Source organism: Nicotiana tomentosiformis, chromosome 10 (assembly GCF_000390325.3).
Source record: "Nicotiana tomentosiformis chromosome 10, ASM39032v3, whole genome shotgun sequence".
NCBI lineage: Eukaryota > Viridiplantae > Streptophyta > Magnoliopsida > Solanales > Solanaceae > Nicotiana > Nicotiana tomentosiformis.
In genome coordinates this window covers 39,113,180-39,134,132 of record NC_090821.1, presented here as the reverse complement: position 1 = coordinate 39,134,132, position 20,953 = coordinate 39,113,180, and the positions used below count along the sequence as shown (strand labels likewise).

General features: G+C 39.6%; 1 protein-coding gene across 1 annotated transcript; it reads left to right on the top strand.

Moving 5' to 3' along the window:
- The first annotated feature begins 1,980 nt into the window (after positions 1–1,980).
- On the top strand, positions 1,981–20,947 carry LOC104088639 (protein DETOXIFICATION 29). Its single transcript, XM_009593348.4, has 9 exons — positions 1,981–2,399; positions 2,765–2,960; positions 3,124–3,469; positions 4,950–5,036; positions 19,254–19,310; positions 19,421–19,659; positions 20,034–20,152; positions 20,280–20,366; positions 20,718–20,947. Exons 1-9 carry the CDS (start codon positions 2,037–2,039, stop codon positions 20,796–20,798), a joined length of 1,575 nt encoding a protein of 524 aa, XP_009591643.1. The 5' UTR covers positions 1,981–2,036; the 3' UTR covers positions 20,799–20,947.
- The last annotated feature ends 6 nt before the right edge of the window (positions 20,948–20,953 follow it).

Below are 20,953 nucleotides of genomic sequence, written 5' to 3'. Positions count from 1 at the left end.
AAACACGTCAGAACTCACCCGAGCCCCTCGGGCTCCAAACCAAACATGCACACACGTTTAATAACATCATACGAACTTGCTCGCGCAATCAAATTGTCAAAATAACATCTAAATCTACGAATCAATCATCCAAACGAATGAACTTTCAAAGTGAAACTCAAGAACACTAGAATCACATTTAAGCGTCTGAATCATGTCAAATGAATTTCGAATAGAACCAAATTTTGCAGACAAGTTTCAAATAGCAATACGGAAGTATTCCAAGTTTTAACATTAAAATACGAACTCATTAGGTAAGAAGTCAACTTACGGTCAAACTTAGTAATTTCCAACTTTCAAAAATGTTAGTTTTCGGCAAAATGAGTCAAAACAAGTTAAGGACTTTCGAATTAAATTTCGGACATATGCCCAAATTTCAAATCACGATACGGACCCACCGGAACCGTCAAAACACTGATCAAGGTCCGTTTACACAAAATGTTGATCGTTATCAACTCAAGTCATTTTTAAGGTAAAATTTCACATTTTATTCAATTTTTTACATAAAGATTTTCCGAATTAGGACACGCACTGCACACGAAAATTGAGAAACGCTAAACGGAGCTATTCGAGATCTCGGGACACGTGAATAGAGGCTAAATCTCAAAATAACATATCGGGTCATCACACTATTGCTTTGGTTTGGCGCTACTTTCTAGTTCAAGCTATTAAGATAGTTTTATAAGATTTGGTTCTCAATTATGTCTTGAACTATTTTACGTCAGCGTGGTTCGATATTATTATAATTGCTATACTACAATTAAGGCACTATTGGAAAGATGAAAGGAGAGAAAAAAGGAAAAAAGTGTAACTGAATCCCATAATTTAAGGCACTAATGAATTATATATGGAGAGAGGCGGCAGAAAATAGGGAAAGAAGAGAGGAGAGAAAAAAGAAAAATGGTGTAACTGAATCCCCTAATTTAAGGTACTAATAATGGATTGTATATAAATTCTAAGCAATCCTTGTTTAGGGCGGATAGTATACAAAAATAGGACAATTTTGATAAATAAGTTTTAAATATTGTATAGGAATAAAAAAATTTCTTGTACTTTTTCCGAAGAAATGAGGACTCTCTCCCAATTTAGATGATGCACTTTGATTGGCCATGAGTTTAAAAAGGAAAAAAACTTATAAAATATGTGATTTAAAACAAGTCATAAATAGTTGTATGGCTATAAATCATCTCATTGATGATAAAATAAAAAGTCTAAAATTTAAATTATTTTTAAATATATAAATAGTATTATTTTGGGAATAGACTGAAAAGGAAGGCACATCACATAAATTTGGATAGAGAAAGTCTCTTTTTTGGAGGTTAATACCTTTTTCTTTCTTTAGATGACAAATATAATTAAATAAACTAGCTAAAGTGTTGGACAAACTTTTGAGGAAGAAGAACCTCAAATTAGAATATATATATATATATATATATATATATATATATATATATATATATATATATATATATATATATATATATATATATATTAATTAATTATTTAAATATATAAATAGTATTATTTTGGGAATAGACTGAAAAGGAAGGCACATCACATAAATTTGGATAGAGAAAGTCTCTTTTTTGGAGGTTAATACCTTTTTCTTTCTTTAGATGACAAATATAATTAAATAAACTAGCTAAAGTGTTGGACAAAATTTTGAGGAAGAAGAACATCAAATTAGAATATATATATATATATATAGAGAGAGAGAGAGATAGTTCGAATATCTTCATGTTAGCAAAAGGCCCCATTAACCATCTGTATATACAGTCCACGCCACCTATACATTGGTCATCTTTAAAAATTATAAGCAGTTCATAAGTGTTTTCTAAGTATAAAAAAATAAAAAGTAAAGACTATTTAATGACGACAAAAATGAACAAATATTAATCAAATACTAGCTATGCCATTCTATTTAAAACCTCGTCTGCCACACTTCTAACAACCAAGAGTGAACAAATAATTTAAATACTAGCCCTTTCCTCCCATTAATGGAAACGATGGCCAAGGATACAGAGGTACCACTTCTGACACCAATAGGAAATTACAACGAAGATGATCATGAGTTGCACAGCCCAATACTGAAGCCATCAAATTGGTCTTTTACTCATTCTTCATTCAAAGCTGACGAAGATGATATCCAACAAATCCGTGGAGTGAAAGATTTAATCCGAGAGTTTTCAGTAGAGTCCAAGAAACTATGGTACCTTGCTGCTCCAGCCATTTTCACTTCTGTTTGCCAATACTCCATCGGTGCCGTAACTCAAGTGTTTGCTGGTCATGTTGGTACCATTCAACTAGCGGCCGTCTCCATTGAAAACTCTGTCATTGCTGGTTTTGCTTTTGGTGTCATGGTATGATACATCTCTACCTTATACATGACTTTAAAATATATGATTGTTTAAAAATAGAAAAAACTGAAATTACATATATTACTACTTATTAAAATTTTATTTTCAACAGACCATAATTTATAGTCGATTTGGCTATGAAAGTAGGTTGAATTTGATCTTTGTCTATCATTTTAGGAGAGATTAATAAATATTGTTAATTAGAGCTAGATGGATTTTAGGATGAACTTTGTGGATAAGCTGAACTCATGGATTTTGGCTCGATCCATATATACATATAAAAATTATTTACACATAATAAAATCGATGACTGACTTACGAAATTCTGAATTCGTCTTTGCTGTTAACGAGGTTTATTGTGATCACAGTTGGGCATGGGAAGTGCATTGGAGACACTATGTGGACAAGCATTTGGAGCAAAACAACTTGAAATGCTAGGAACTTATATGCAACGATCTTGGGTAATCCTCACTACCACAGCCCTGGTTCTAATATTTCCTTACATTTTCGCCACCCCACTTCTCAAATTCATCGGTCAAACGGCAGATATATCGAAATGGGCAGGTATACAGACGCAGTTAGAACTCATTTCTTATACACGCCGCACGCGTATGCAAAACAAAAAAGAAGAAAAAAAGGAAATTAAATACATAGATATAATAAGATACTCAATATCATACTTATTCTGAATTTATTAACTCTAAATCTTGAATTCACCGATTTACAGGTATGTTTGCTGTGTGGATGATTCCACAGTTGTTCGCCTATGCACTGAACTTTCCGATACAAAAATTCTTGCAAGCTCAAAGCAAGATCATGGTGATGGCGGCCATAGCGGCGATTGGTCTAATCGGACACACATTGCTCAGTTGGCTGTTGATGATCAAGTTAGGGTGGGGACTGGTGGGTGGTGCGGTGGTGCTGAATGGTTCGTGGTGGTTCATAGTGGTGGCTCAGCTGGTGTATATTTTCAGTGGGACTTGTGGACAAGCTTGGTCTGGATTTTCTTTAAAGGCTTTTCAAAATCTTTGGGATTTTGTTAAACTATCTTTTGCATCGGCTGTCATGCTCTGGTGAGTTTCTTGATTGAAGTCGTTTAGATTATAAGTTTAATTTTTATAAACAGACATAACATACAAAAAAAAATTACATTATAAAATTATTTAAAAGGTAATTGTATATTCATAATACCTGCAACGAATAAAATAAGGCATGTGATCTGCAATAATAGATTAAGTTATAACTCTTGTGGTGTAGTTAGATTATTCAGCTTTTATTTATTAGTACGCAATGCATTTATGATTTCATACTTCAAACCATTTTCAACCCCAGAAAAGAATACTTAGAACCATTTTACTTATAATATTACGTTATGATATTAATGGTCCTTATCCAATAGGAAAGACCCAAAAAGGACTTACTTCCGAAAGTTGGTTAGAAGTTAGATGAAGAACAAACATATACACAAATAAAATAAAATTACATATGTCACACATGTAAGTTATAATTTTGATCATGCAAATCTTGAAGCTTTTACTAGTAGCATTTCTTAAATTTTTATCACTATCCAAACTATTTCTTTAAAGGAAGTTAGGGACTTCTATTGATGATAATTTTAAGTAATATGAAACGTAAGACATAAGTTTCATGTATAAAAGCTGTCGTATACTCGTATTATGTTATCAACAATGCATCTTTATATGTCTCGGTCTTAATATTTACTAGCAATAAATAGACGTGATCATTTCTTGTTGACCTATCTTTATCTTAATATTTGAAAGACTAAACACCATTCATCCTCCTCTCCTTCAACCGTCAACTTCCCCTCAAACAAGAAAAGGAAATGACGAAGAGGACTTTAATTATGCCCATGTTCTGTTGTACTTCATATAAATAAACTTAGATCCCCCAATTTCGCTATTCAACGGTCAAATAAATGATGCTAACTGCTGCATTGATAGAAAAATAAAAGGATATAATTACGCTGTGTAGCCAACTGTGACAAAAGCTTCTGGAATCCCGGCACCATTTGGGCAGTGTTGATCATGTGATTAAGAACTATTTAGGGATTCTGAATTCTTAAACTGAAGAATGAATAAACAATCCTGTGATTCGAACTTTGGCGCTGAGTATCCTTGTAACTAGCACCTAGGGCTAGGATTATATATATATATATGTCACGTTAACAACTATACTTTTAATGGATGGTTATACAGTCAGACTTCTCTATAACAGCATCTCTATATAACAATCTATAAAAGTCAAGTTTTTTCGCAATCGATTTTTACATTATGTTATAATATATGTTCTCTACAAAAGCACTTCACTATACCAGCTAAAAATATCAGAACAAACGAGACTGTTATAGAGAGGTTTAACTGTATGTCATTATCATTCAAATTCACTAATAGTGTAAAAATTCTTTTATCTATTTGTAGTTGTCTTCCTTTTATATTGCTCCTACTGTTATTTTCTTCCTTTGTGTTTAGACTTAATTCCAAGTCTAACCGGCTAAAAGTATGGTAACAAAGGGTATTTCAAGATTTATTGCAGCTTAGAGATGTGGTACTTTATGGCACTAATTCTCGTTGCTGGATACCTCAAGAATGCTGAAGTAGCTGTGGATGCAATTTCTATTTGGTGAGTTCGCAATTTAATTTCCATGTGATATTGACATAGTTTTATTTAATTTGGCACGAATCCTTATTGGAAAATGACCAACTCTTTCGTACTGTGGACCAAAAGCTGATGCGAAATCTTCTTATTGAATTAATTTATTTACCATAGTAGCACTAATAAGTAGCTGTACCATTTGACTAAGGAATTTTCTAAGTTTAGAGTCAACGTGGCGTTATTAGCCTCAATCGTATTGTTCTCACGGAAAGTACAACTAATAAATTTTTTGAAAATATTTTATTACATAGATATCAATCCGCGAATAATGGGGACAGGGAGATAGAAGAGAAGATCTTGGGAATTAATAGCTTTCATTTTAATAATGTGTTCAAAGATGAAACCATTAACTATGTTTACCCTTAAAATAAATAATAATTAAATTTATACGTGGTTTTAAAGATATGTAGATTGATTCAATACAAGTAATTGAGGATGTTAGATAAATGAATGAAAAATAAAACGAATAATCAAACTAGTTGTAATGCTATGACCTAATTGGAACTTGGGTTGGACAATAGTTTTGCCCTCAATTGGACCCTCGGTTCGGAGCCAATAGAGAATGAACAATGAACAGTAAAGCAACAATTTTTCTATAGCTAGAGAGCAGTAAAAATGAAATTGTATTCCTTTGATATGCGTATTACAATATGTCCATTCAATAAAAACTATCCCCCTTTATAAAGTAGGAAAGTTTCACCCCTAGTACAATTCTAAGAAAGGTAAAAAATCTTCTTTTTTGTTAATCACTGATCCACTACCGATACGGGCCGAGATATGCGCCGTGATATCTGATGGGGTGCAGATATCGCGGCCCTCTGTTGGTCGTGGGTAACCGTTATCGTGTCTTCCGAGGTCTCGGAGCTCGTTTCGGGATCGGAGAAGTAATGTCTTATCAAGCCTGGTGGCGACCACTCCGTTCGGACCTTAGTACAAGGCGTTCCGGCTTTGATTCTGACCCCGTATAATCGTCCTTTGCTTCTTTTGACCCCGTATAGGTTACCCCCGGTTTTATCTGTATACAGATATTCCCCTCATTTCTTAGAGAGTAGGTTTACCGAAATGATGGGAAACGATAGATGTTCCTCGGTTCCTTCCTTCGTACGTTACAACCAAAAGGACAAAGAAGTCGAAACGTCCCATCAGTCATATCGTTCTGACTTCGGACATGTGTCAATCATCGGCTGGTCGCTCCTGAATGTGAAACGTCGCGTACTACCCTTATAAAAGCTTCTACCCTTTGCTCTTTTTCCACTTTCCGATCCAAGCTTCTACCTTCGAATTTTCTAGTTGTTACCAACTCTTTCAAACCTTCATATCTTCATCTTTGATCTCCAAATCTTCATATTTGTTCTTAGGTTCTTATCCAGATCTTTATCCTACCTTCAAATCTTCGTACTTTTTTCTTTAGCCTTCAAACTTGTTCCTTCAAACCTTCATACTTTTTTTTAAGTTTTCAAACTTTCTCAGATAGTAATGGCTAAAACTTTCAAATCAGTTCCTCAACAAGCTGCCTCTTTGTCTTCTCACCCGGTAACAGGTACCGAGGCGGCCGCTCCTGAAGTAGTTGTTCTCGAGATGGCTGCTCCCGAAGCGGTTGCTCCCGAGATGGTTGCCGCTGAATCGGCTCCAGAGCCCCCCATGAAGAGCTTTATTCCTGGGGGCTGCTCGACCTTAGACGACTTCAAATTAAGAAGGCCTCGTCCAAACAAGACCGAGGTGAAAGGGCATCGAGGTATATATGCTCTATCACCGAAGATACCCTTCCCATTGTCCGAGAGGATTGTAACTGGGGAGGTAAGGACGTGGTAGTCCCCGGGCCTGAGGACGACATCACCACTCACGTGAAGGGGTATTTAAGTGTTTACACTTATCCCTTCATACTAGGCCATGTATACCCAGTTGTTTTGGACTTTTGCAAAAGATACGAGGTGTGCCTTGGGCAAATCCACCTGTCTCTTTGGAAGATCGTGATCCTCCTCTGTTACTTTGCGAATAACACCGAGTCTCGTCGGTTCACCCTCGACCACCTGCTCCGCCTATACAGTCTCTGAATCTTCCGAGAGGGACTAATCAAGATCACTCGCCGGGCCAGCAAGGCCCCCTTTTCGAGTATCGACGAGGACCGAGACCAAGGCTAGCAGGGGTGCTTCGTTCGAGTGAAGACCGAAGATTTAATCCCTCCCGAGTTTCTGCCATTCCCCGAGAAGTGGAATGCAACGCGTAAGTGCACTTTTTCCTTAAGTGTCGAGTTTTCTTTTGTTCCCCTTCTCAACGTCAGTATTTGTGATCGTGCAGTTGTTGCTCGGGTTCCCAATGCGGTCCCCCGGCTCAAGGAGTGGATCAAAGGCATCTGCAAGCAGATGTCATATTTTGAGCGCTCGTAGCGCAATCTTTCAAAGGGCCTATGGGAGGCCCGTTCACATGGTAAGGCTCTTCTTAGAATAGTCAATATTATGCCTCGAACATACATAACGCTGATCCTTTCTCTTTCCTTCGCAGGTTTGCCTAAGACCACTGAACTTAGGCCGCTGAAAGGGGGCGAGGATACATCCCTGTCCGTTGATCCCTCCATTACAGGACAGCCCGGGGCTGCCGCGGAGGAAAAGAAAATCCTCGGGCTTATAGGGGTCCGAGGTGAAGATAAAAAGGAGGTCGTTCACTCGGTCCCGTAAGCCCAAAAGGAATATTGTGCCACGGGTACCAGACTCTCATTTGCTTTACCGGCTTAGGGATGAGCCCGAAGAAGATGATATCTTTGTTGCCCATGGATTGACCCTTGCGGGGGAGTAGGCAGCAACCAAGGGGAAGGGTCATGAGGACGACCTTCCCCTGATTCGAGAGGCCGAGATGGAAAGGGGGCTAAGACCTCCCGAGAAGCCGCTTCTGTATCAAAAGAGGCGACTGATGTGATAGACATCATGTAGACGCCCTCCTACACCGAATCCATGCTCGAAGAGGCCCAAGCCGGCAAAGAAAAATCAAGTGAAGGGGCACAAGGTGCAGAAGACCTTCTCCACTCTTTCTTAGAAGGCATGGATACGTCTACATTGGAAGATGTTTTCGGGTTGGGCCACCTGGAGATACCGAAGAAGGACGTACCTATGGGAACTGACGGGCCGAGCACGAGCCCAAGATTGGTGAGGCAGTTCCCTGCGCTGAACGCGGACCCTGAGCGTAAGAGGACGGTTGTTATCATAGTTTCGAAGGATGCTCGGGTCCTATCCGCTCCAGTAGGCGTAGCCAGCTACCTCCGATGCCTGTTAACCGAGGAGGACCAGTCAAAGATGAATGAGGTGGGCACGTTGAGTCTCTTCAACGAGGCACAACAGGCATTGAACAGAGTAAGGTTTTGTAACCTTCAAACTTTCCCTTATGAACCACTTAAAGTCTCCCTTTGACGTTTCTTACTTAGTTCCCTTTCTTTACAGGCTTCAGTGCTTCACCATGAGAGCTTACTTCAGTATCGCTTGGAAATCAGTCAGCTCGAGTTCAACCACAAGGAACAGGCCCGAAAAAAGGATATGTTCAATCTCCTTAGTGAGCAATAGGATAGGGCCATCAATGGTCTTTGGGCCGAGCTGGACAGGGCTTAGAAGGAGACTTTGATCCTGAGGTGGGATCATGCCGACCTGGTTGAAAAGGTAAAGGTCTTTGAGGTTAAAAACGACGAGCTTGCCATGGTGACTAAAAAATGAGGAGCTTGCCGTGGTGACTAACAATACAACCTCACAAGTCCAACAGAATATCGACCTAATTAACCAACTCCGGAGCCGAGATGAACGAGGTCCAAGCCATGGCCGATGGGTGGAAAAGCAGAATGGACCTTCTGGCTTCGGATAAGGAAACTGCCAAGGTGAAGCTGGCATCAGTAGAGGTCCAACTCTGGGTTGCGAAGGAGAAAGCTGACAAGTGGTCTCAATTGAACGACGATCTCTGAGCACAACTGAGCTTGGTTGTCATTGATAGGGACACCCTCAGTAGAGAATACGAGGCAATAAAGTCCTACTTGGCTACTACCTCCGCCGATGCCAACGAAATGGTGGCCCAATACAACGCCGATGTGGAGGCAGCCGAAGTCTGCCTGAAGGCAAAGGCCGAATATATGAAGCGGTTATCCCGTAGAGAGACCCTCGAGGATATCCACACTCGAGGCTTTGACATGTCGGCTGAGATCAAAGAAGCCAAAAAATCTTAAGCCAAGGCGAGGAAGCTTTATGAGCCCGAAAATGCAAAAGGCTCTGAGGGTTCCGAGGGTTCATAGGAACCCGAAAGCTCCGACGGTTCTAGCGAAGAGTCGGGCTCTGGTGAAGATCAGGTGTGGATGCCTTAGTACTTTTTTGGTTTTTGTCTTATGTACATTTTTGTTTATTTTGAGGCCGTTTTTGTTGGGCCTTTGTAAGTATATTCTGGAATATATAAAATTTTCCCTTTCTGGCAATTCTGAGTGTCTACTTTTTTAGCATCTTTTAATAATTTCTATTCTTGCAATGTCCCTAATGCCTTATCATAGAATCCAATATAGTTATAGGGCGTCCGTTTTTTCAGAAGTTCGAATGGAGACTGACTTCGATACAACCTTGTTTGTTCGAGGCTTTAAAAACTCGATGTGATTGGAAGTTTTTTCAAGATGCTTAAGTGATTTTAGACAGTGCTTTTGCCGAGGGTAACCTTTTAGCAGGTTTTGAATTTTTATAAAGGCCTTTCTTTTGATTACGAGCTTCGGACGTCTTCGAGCCATTTTTTGGGTGGCCGCAGCCTTTTGTTTTTGGAAACCATCCAATAGGTTTGGTGCTCCCAGGATCTAGTAGCCCGGTTCATCCGAGCATTTTTTGGATGATAGTCCCCGAGTAAGGGTAGCCCTTAGGTTCGAAACGGGATCTAGTAGCCCGGTTCGTTCGAACCTTTTTCGGATGATAGTCCCCGAGTAAGGGTAGCCCTTGGGCTTGATAGTCCCCGAGTAGGGGTAGACCTTGGGCTCTTAGGATCCAGGGTTTTAAGAGGCAAGAAAATGTATAATAGCAACGCGGAACTTTCTTTCATTTCAATGTGTAAAGTACATGATAAAAATTTATATCATGGCTAAGGTGGGCTACGTGGGCACGGTTCTTACTACCGTTTGGCCCTTACAATGTATCCTAACTACCGAGCCTTAGCTACTCAAGTACGAAGTGTCCTCCCTTCATTGCTAAGAGCCTTAACCCGGGGATTATGGCCCCCAATATTCAAGGTCGATCGGATACTGTTGATACAGAATGAACACCCATTGACTACGATTTGAGACCGGCCTTCGAATCTAAGTTAGCTTGTTTTACTATTGCCTCGTTAAAAACCTTGCAGAAAAATTCATTTTGGGACAAAACCGGTTCAAGGGAAAAAGAGTGCAACGCGTGCTTTCAGACCTAATAGCCACATCCATTCTTGAGTGTTGCCTGCAAGTGTTAGTTTGATTCATAACATGATAAAAGAGTAGTTGAGATTGTACCTTAGTAGTAGTACCATTTTATGTGTGTCACGTTTTAATTGTTCGGCAGTTGCACACTGTTTCCCTCTTCGAGTTTGCATGAGCCTTTATCGGTAACTCCGATGATTCGGTATGGTCCTTCCCAATTTGGTCCCATCTTCCCCTCGTTCGGGTCCCGAGTGTGTAGTGTTACTTTCCTCAACACCAAGTCCCTGATCTTGAAGTGTCGGAGGTTAGCTCTTCGGTTGTAGTATCTTTCTGTCCATTATTTTTGGGTGGCCATCCGGACTAGGGCGGCCTCACGTTTTTCATCCAATAGTTCTAGGCTCGTGATCATGGCCTCGCCATTCGACTCTTCGGTCGCATATTGGAACCTGAGGCTCGGTTCTCCCACTTCGACCGGTATTAAGGCTTCGGCACCGTAGACCAGTGAGAACGGGGTGGCCCCGGTACTAGATTTTGGAGTCGTACGGTACGCCCACAGGACTTTGGGCAGGATTTCCTTCCATTTTCCTTTGGCATCGGTCAACCTCTTTTTCAGATTTTGGAAAATGGTCTTGTTCGTAGATTCTGCTTGTTCGTTTTCACTCAGGTGGTAAGGTGTTGATAGTATTTTCTTTATCTTATGATCTTCGAAGAACTTATTTACCTTGCTGCCGACGAACTGTTTCCCATTATCACATACGATCTCGGTCGGTATCCGAATTGGCATATTATGTGGTCCCAAATGAAGTCAATGACTTTTTTTCCCGGATTTTCTCGAACGCTTGAGCTTCGACCCATTTAGAAAAATAATCGGTCATGAATAATATGAATTGAGCCTTACCAGTGCCCATAACAGGGGACCGATAATGTATGTTCCCCATTTCATGAACGACCATGGGGATAAGACCGAATAGAGTAGCTCTCCTGGTTGATGGATCATCGGTGCATGTCTCTGGCAGCCATCGCATCTTCGTACAAAGTCCTTCGCGTCTTTCTCCATGTCAATCCAGTAATAGCCAGTCCTGATTAATTTCAGAACCAAAGATTCTGCTCCCGAATGGTTCCCGCAAGTGCCTTCGTGAACTTCTCTCAAGATATATTCGGTACCTCCCGGCCCCAAGCATATGGACAGTGGGCCGTCGAACGTTCTTCTGAATAGAGTCCCTTCGGACAAGCTAAACCTGGAAGCCTTCGTATGCAGAGCTCTCGATTCCTTAGGATCCGAGGGTAATTTTCCAGTCTTCAAGAAATCTATGTACTTGTTCCTCCAATCCCAAGTTAAACTCATGGAGTTTACTTCGGCGTGACCTTATTCTACTATCGACTTCATGAGTTGTACTACTGTCCCTGAGCTAAACTCATCATTATTAACCGAGGACCTCAAGTTAGCCAAAGTATCGGCCTCGTTGTTCTAATCTCGGGGCACGTATTGTAGAGTCCATTCCTTGAATTGATGCAGCATTACCTGTAACTTGTCCAAATACCTTTACATTCATTCCTCTTTTACTTTGAATGTCCCATTGACTTGATTTACCACAAGGAGGGAATCGCACTTAGCTTCGACCATCTCGGCCCCAAGGCTTTTAGCCAATTCTAGAACTGAAATGATGCCCTCATACTCGGCCTCATTGTTAGTTAATTTTACAGTTCTAATAGACTGCCTAACTACATTCCCCGTAGGAGGCTTCAGCACAATGCCGAGCCTGCACCCATTTGCGTTTGAGGCATCGTCCGTAAAAAGGGTCCAAATTCCCGAGGTAGTCCCCAAGGCTAACAATAATTCTCTTTCGACTTCGGGCACTAAGGTCGGCGTAAAGTCGACCACGAAGCCGGCCAAAATTTGAGATTTTATGGCAGTTTGGGGTCGATACTCAATATCGTACCCACTGATTTTGACGGTCCATTTGGCCAATCATCCAGAGAGTCCGGGCTTGTGCATGATGTTTCTCAGTGGGTAAGAGGTTGCAACACATATGGGGTGACATTGAAAGTACAATTTTAGTTTTCTGCGCTTAACAAAGCGAGCGCCAATATTTCCAGGTGGGGATACCTTGTTTCAACCTCGCCTAGAGTTCTACTGACATAGTAAATTGAAAATTGCATACTTTCCTCTTCCCGGACCAAAACTCCACGTACCACCACCTGGGACACTGCCAAGTAGAGGTAAAGTTACTCATCCTCCTTCGGAGTGTGGAGCAGTGGAGGACTCGAAAGGTATCGTTTAAGTTCTTCCAAAGCTTGTTGGCATTCCGGGGTCCAGAAAAAATTATTCTTCTTTTTCAACAGTGAGAAGAACCAATGGCGCCGAGTATTCTACCAAGTTTTGTTTCAGCTGCTGCGAAGCCAAGGAGCTTCGGGGGTTGAGTCCCTGAGTAAATGCCTGAACGGCCCAACCGTCCGCAACCAGAGGCAGGTCCATCCGTTCCATTTGAAACCTCGATATGAACTCCCTAAGCATCTCGTTGTCCCTTTGCTTAACCTTGAAAAGGTCCGATTTTCTTGTCTCGACCTTAATGACCCCGGCATGAGCCTCCACAAAAGCATTTGCGAGCATAGCGAATGAATCAATGGAATTTGGGGGCATGTTGTGTTACCATATCATCGCTCCTTTTAACAGAGTTTCCCCAAACTTCTTTAATAACACTGACTCGATTTCGTCGTCTTCCAAGTCGTTACCTTTGATGGCACATGTGTATGAGGTCACATGCTCATTTGGATCCGTGGTTCCATTATATTTTGGAATATCAGGCATCTAAAACCTCTTCGGGATTAGTTTCGGTGCCGCACTCGGAGCGAAAGGCTTTTGGACAAATTTCTTGGAGTCCGGGCCCTTCAATATTGGAGGCACTCCTGGGATTTGATCAACTCGGTAATTATATGTCTCTACCTTCTTGTCGTTTGCCTCGATTTTCTTTTCACCAGATTCCACTCGTTTCGTTAATGCCTCTAACATTTTCATTACTTCAGGGCTCACATCGGACTCAGCTTCGCCCGGCCTTTCGGTGATCTGCTCATTTCTTCGGGTGTTTTTCCGGGGCTGTTCGGGCTCAACTCTACTGGGGGCGTGGCTTTGGTTTTGCAGCTGCGCTCTCGCCATTTTCTGAGCCTGCAGAATTTCGAAGATCAATCGTAGAGAAACCCTGTCACCTTTGCCTTCGGGTGCTCCTTGAGTCGTTGGTCGGGTTCCTCCGCGAACGCTATTTTCGGGGTCTGTAGGGAGATTGGCGTCGATGGCCACATGTGAGTTAGCATTGACTGTGTATGTGACTGGGACCCCGTTGGGATCAGCAGGGGGCACCTCATTGCTAGGCACCAGATTGTTGTTTTTTCCATGATGGCCAGGCCCATCCTCAACGTTCAAAGTGAGCGGACTAAGAATTTGATATTTTTAAGGTGACATGAAATTGAGACCTTAAAGAACAAGTATAAAATAGAGTGTATTATGGAGATTTATATTAAACCACCACTATTATTCTTAGCCCCACGGTGGGCGCCAAACTGTTTACCCTTAAAATGGATAACAATTAAAATTTTACGTGGTTTTAAGAATATGTGAATTGATTTAATACAAGTAATTGAGGATGTTAGATAAATGAATAAAAGATAAAATGAATAATTAAACCAGTTGTAATGTTATGACCCAGCTGGAACTTGGGTTGGACAATAGTTTTGCCCTCGATCGGACCCTCGGTTCGGAGCCAATAGAGAATGAACAGTAAAGCAACAATTTTTCTATAGCTAGAGAGTAGTAAAAATTATGCGTGTTACAATGTGTCCATACAATAAAAACTACCCCCTTTATATAGTAGGAGAGTTTTAACCCTAGTACAATTCTAAGAAAGGTAAAAAATCTTCTTTTTTGTTAATCAATGATCTGCTATCGATACGGGCCGAAATCTGCGCCGTGATAGTCGTGGGTAACCGTTATTGTGTCTTCTGAGGTCTCGGAGCTAGTTTCGGGATCGGGGAAGTAATGTCTTATCAAGCCCGGTGGTGACCACTCCGTTCGTACCTTAGTACGAGGCGTTCCGGCTTTGATTCCGACCCCGTATAATCGTGCCTTTGCTTCTTTTGACTCCGTATATATTACCCTCGGTTATACCCGTATACAAACTAGGCTTAACTCTGTTATATCCCCTTAAATATTACTAACTCATATTTTGTGTAGCTTTGAAAAGAAAAAAAATCTCTTTAATTATATGTGTTCTAAAAGAGAATATGCATATATATACAATAATCAAACACCAACCAAAAATCCTGTAATGTTAAAATGTACTATTTATTTAGGACAAAATGTAAAGTCTCAAAAACTTCATATTATAATTTTAAATGACCAAATTTACTACAAGCTGAATTGTTATAATAGTGTTAAAGAAGGAGTGGGTATTTGAGAAGGAGGCAGGTGGCTACATGGGCTATTTGGTGTGTTTAACATATAGTTAGTTAGTAGAGATTGTTGCCTAACTAGTTAGCTAATTGCGTATGTAAAGCAGCTGCATAGAGTGGAAGTAATTCAGTTTTCTCATTTTCTCCATTTCTCTTTGTTGGTTTTTAACTTTGCTCTCAAATAAGGTTCTATGTTTGCTCTCAATTCAACAATTTGACATGGTATCAGAACCTTTGGGCTAGAGATTCTAGATCCACTCAAAGGCGGTTTCTTCTCGATCTCTTTTGTGTATGGGGTTTCGTCTTTCTTCATTTTGTTTCGTTAATTGCTCACGGTGGGTAACAATGTCAGACGTAGTTGAAGACGATGAATTCGAGGTTAAACTCGGTCACAATCATCCACTTTATTTCTATGCTTCTGATACATGTGGATCTTTTCCTAGCTCTGTTCAATTGACTGGAACCGGGAATTATTCTCTTTAGAGTCGCTCGATGAAGATCGCACTCATGGGATGCAACAAGCTAGGTTTTTTGGATAGTACTCAGTGAAGGAGAAACTCAAAAAGGATTATGGTACTAGTGAGAGTGTTGCAATTCACATGGTTCCAACTAAGTTAAAAGAGTTGAAGGAGCAGTTACAGGAGTTTTGGATAAGGCATTCATCAGGACAAGTATTTCTCCTTGGGGTGTGCCGATGTTATTTGTGAAGAAGAAAGGTAGTTCTATGAGGGTGGATATTAATCACAGGTAGGGTCACTATCAAGAACAAGTATTTATAGCCTCCTATTGATGATTTGTTAGATCAGATTCAGGGTACCAGGGTATTCTCGAAGATTGACTTGAGATCGGGCTATCACCAATTGAAGATTAGGGCTTATTGGTCGTGCGTGATTGATGAATTTTGTGTCTAAGGAGCTAATTACTGGAGTGTCTATAGATACGGTGCTCAGGCGGTCTGGGTAGATCTTCATAAATGCTTTGACAAAGTTAATGCCTCCAAGTCTTTATACTTGCACAAAGAGATATCCACTCCTACTCAAGGTACATCATCTATATCCGTTTATTACTCAAGGCATAAGGACCTTTAGTATGAGTTTGAGACTCTAGTACCTTCTCATGGTTGCAATTGTGTGAAATCGAGAGATTATGTAGTACATATGCGAGTCAGAAGTTATTTCAATTTCTGATGGGGTTGAATGAATCCTATTCCCAAGCTAGAAGTTAGATTCTGTTGATGGCTCATATACCCTCTATTAATCAAGCTTATGTTATGATTACGAGGAATGAGAGTCAGAGAATAAATTGTTGCAAATGCTAGTGTTAAGTCTTTTGCACCTAATGCCATTATGAATCCACATCACTCTTTACTGCTAAGACTGATACTTATTAGAAACCTAAAAAGAACTTTAGTGTTCAATTTGAATTTTATAAAATGAAAGTCCATAACAAAGAGAAATGTTACAAGATTATAGGGTATCCTCCTGACTTTAACTTAAGAAGAAAGGGGAGCTGGTCCTACAGTGCAAATGCCTATAGTGTGATTACTGAGGGCCAATCCTCTGTTGGTAATGGTAATTGCTTTGCTAAGGGGGAGCAGAGTAAGCAAATGATAGTCCTCATGAAGAATAGATAGTTGACACAAGCGCCATAAATCACATGGTCTCTGATCCAAAGTATAATTTTCTTTCAGTATCTAAGATGACTAAGGATCTGTAATGCTCTGCTATATTTTTCCCCGATTTCCTTATATTTTAGGATCTCTTTACTAGGAAGGTGAAGGTGGTAAGGAACTCGATGGTATTGGGGTGTTTGTGTTATGCTAAGATATCCCACGAGGCTAACAAGTTCAAGTCTAGAAAAATTCCTACAATCGTAATGGGCTACTTAGAAACTCAAAATGGTTATATACTCCTTGATTTAACTAATTACTTTTTCTTTGTTAATAGGGATATTACTTTCAAAGAAAATATTTTTCCCTTCAAGAAGTGAACTATTGTCAGTTCGGGTCTTGCTGAACACACTCAATTCTGAGGTGTAGTGCCTGATGAAGAAGACTCTTGGTCTGAAACAGGACTATCCTTACAGTCTGTTGATGATGCAAAAAGCACTAGTGATTCTCATGTGGATCTTGATATCAACCTAGTAACTGATGTTGATGAGAGTGTTATAGCTAATGCTGATGTGCCAAAAGCTAATGCTGATGAGCCAGAACTTCCTCGCTCTAATCAACTTTTTGCTCATCAAAATGATCTCATGCCTCAAAATTATGTGCTTCCTTCTGAGGTTCCTCCTTTTGGGGTTCCTCTGAGGAGAAATTCCAAGAATATAAATCCTCTTTTACTGATGAAGGACTTTGTAACCTTGCTAGTTTATCAAGATGTTCCGTATACTTTCTCTCACTATATGACTTATGAGACCTTGGCACCGTCATATCAGGCTTATATAGCAACTTTATTTTCTATTGTGGAGCCATCATTCGATGCTAAAGCTATCAAGAACCCTAGGTGAGTTGAGGTTATGCAATCTGAGATTGCTGCCGTAGAGCAATCACACCTAGGATGTAGTTCATTTACCAATAGGAAAAACTGCAAGTGGGTATATATCGTGAAGTATAAGGCCACAGGTGAGGTAGAGAGGTTCAAAGCAAGACTAATATTGACAAAAAGATATAGTCAAAGAGAAGAGATTGACTACTCGAAGACTTTTTCGCATGTTGTAAAAATGGTAACAATTAGGACCATCTTACCTATTGCAGTTGCACAACATTGACATATCCATCAGATAGATGTGTATAATGTATTCTTATAAGATGACTTGCTTGATGAAATCTATAAGGAATCGCCTCAGGGATTTCAGAGTGAGGGGAAGAGATATGCAGACTCATAGAAGCCATGTATGATGCTAAGCTTTCAGAAGTTCTTTTGTGCTTTGGTTTTAGACAACATGATTATTCGCTATTTATGAGGAAGACTGACAACAACATTATAGCAATCTTGGTATATGTAGACGATATGTTGATTACAGGTAGTCATTTAGAACTTATAGAGAGTACAAAGTTAATCTTACAACAAGCCTTTAAGATGAAGGATTTAGGAGAGATAAAGTACTTCCCTGGAATAGAGTTTGTAAGGAGTAAAGATGGATTATTGATGCATTATAAAAAATATGCCTTAGAGCTGATATGTGATCTGGGACTAGGAGCATCTAAACCAGCTGGTACTCTACTTGAAGTCAATACTAATATAACTACTAAGTAATTTGATGATCATGTAGGAGCATCAAGTTGCACCAGAGATGAGTTGTTGCCTGATATAGGAATGTATCAGAGATTAATTGGGAAGTTACTATAATTTATAATAACCAGGCCTAACATAGCATTTGGTGTGTGGACTCTTAGCCAGTTCCTACAGCAACCTAAGAAGTCTCACATTGATGTTGCATGAAGGGTGGTTAGATATGTAAAACAAAGACCAGGACAAGGAGTGTTGTTGTCAAGGTGCAACAATGGAACTGCGACAGCATTTTTTGATGCTGACTGAGCAGCTTGCCCACACTCTAGGAAGTCAGTGCTAGAATTCTTCATCAAAATTAGGAGATTATTTGGTTTCTTGGAAGTCAAAGAAGCAGACCATAGTGTCTAGAACTCTGCAGAAGCAGAGTGCAGAAGCCTTGTCTCAATAGTTGCAGAGCTAACATGGCTTTTAAGATTAATAAAGGAAGTTGGGATTGAGGTGAAACTACCGGTTCATATCCATATTGACAGCAAGATAGCCATATAGATACCTACAAATCTAATTTTTCATGAAAGAACGAAGCACATTGAAATAGATTGTCACCTTATCAGGGAGAAAATTCTGAAGGGCATGGTGAAGACTGAGTATATCAATACCAGGGATCAGCTGATTTGTTGACAAAGGGACTTGGCAACATACATATGAATACTTGATTTCCAAGCTTGGTGTACTTAATGTGTTTGCACCACGTAGCTTGAGGGGGACTATTAAAGAAGGAGTCACTTGACACGTTGCTACAAGGGCTTTTTGGTCTATTTAACAGATAGTTAATATAGATTGTTGGCTAACTAGTTAGCTAACTGTGTATATAAAGCAGTCGCGTATAGTGAAAGCAATTTAATTTTCTCATTTTTTCCATTCTCTTTGTTGGTCCTGAACTTTGCTCTCAACTAGGATTCCATGTATGCTCTCCATACACTAATTTGATAAATAGATCAATATTGCTTATTGAAATCCTAATGCCACTAGTGACTACCATATGCACATATATGGGCATGGGGTTGGGCAATGTTTTTTCTTTTTTTGGTTAAGTTGATGTTATTTCAAATATTGCAGCATGAATATAGAAGGCTGGACGTTCATGGTGGCACTTGGGTTCAATGCCGCAATAAGGTGTGTGTATATATATTATCCCATTTAGATTATAATTAATGACTGTCACTTAATTCGCACGTTGTTGTTAGAGCAAGCAACACCCTTAAAATTGTTATCATTTGATGCAGCGTGAGAGTATCGAATGAACTAGGAGCAGGGCATCCAAGAACTGCAAAATTTTCAGTAATAATAGCCTCCATCACTTCTCTTTTAGCCGGCGTCTTCCTCTCATTGGTTCTACTTTTTTCTCGGAGTTGGTATCCTCCATTGTTTTCAAATAATGAGGAAGTCCAGCAGGTTGTATATGAGCTCACACCTATGTTAGCAGTCACCATTATTGTTAGCAGTCTTCAACCTACTCTTTCTGGTACTCAACTTACCTGCTCTTTGATCTTTTTTGCACAATTATTTTATTGGCTAATAAAACGGACGGAATATAGAAAATTTGGGATAATTTCATGGTCACCTAACTTTTTAATTTTATCGCGCCAAAGTCATCAAATTAATATTTGTAAAGAGAACTCTTTTACGCAAAACTCAAGTAGACAACCACATGTATAAAAATTGAAATGTAAGAACACTCGCGTGAGCAAATGGTATGCAAGTGACGCCATTTAAAAAAAAATCATGTTTCAACTAGTTTGAGATTGAGATATGGTTGGTTGATTCGATTGATATATACAATTGTTAGATGGTCTAAGCGTGAAGGTTGGTGACTTGGTAGATTTCCTGTAATTGCAGGGGTGGCCATTGGAGCAGGGTGGCAAGCATATGTTGCATATGTGAACATAGCTTGCTACTATTTGTTTGGTATTCCCATAGGTCTTATACTTGGCTTCCTCCTTGACATTGGTGTTAAGGTATGAGTTCCTTTATCTCACTTGAAACAAAATTGTTTAATCAATTGCCATACGAACATCAGCTCCAAGATTCTTATAATTCTAAGACATTATATTGTTATTTAAATGTTGTGCATGAAATTCTCAGGGAATCTGGTATGGGATGCTAGCAGGTATGACTCTTCAAACTGGTGTCTTGATCATGATGGTCCTTCGAACTAATTGGAACAAGGAGGTAAGGCACACATCAAGAATCAAACTCTTGTTTTCTCAAGTTATATACACGGGCAATGAGAAGATTTTTTATATTATCGTTTTAGTTTAATATAAGGTTGCGTACACTACCCTCCTCAGACCTCACTATGTGAGATTATATTGGGTTTCTTGTTGTTGTTGTTGTAGTAGTATTAGTTTAACCCATGATAGAAGTTAGTTATCATTTATATCATATTTTTTATGTTTATTTACGTATAATTACCTTAACAGTAACCCAATAGTGTAAATATTTGTTACCCATCAATGCATAGAACTAATCTCATATTTAAAAGAGATGTTGACTTATTTTCACTTCGGTTATCTGGTACAGGCTTCCCTTGCCAGAGACAGGATAAAACGATGGGGAGGAGACTCGGAGGCGAAGGAAAATGGTGAAAACCTTGTTAGCTGAGTGCATGCCAAATTGAAATTATACTGCCTGTTTAAGCTGAATGCCACAAATGATTATAGAGATCAAGTATCATACTTTGCATTTATGTCAATTTCTTTCAATATTCACACAAAGGAATCTAATGTTTCGAAAAAAGAGGATTTTTTTCACTTTTA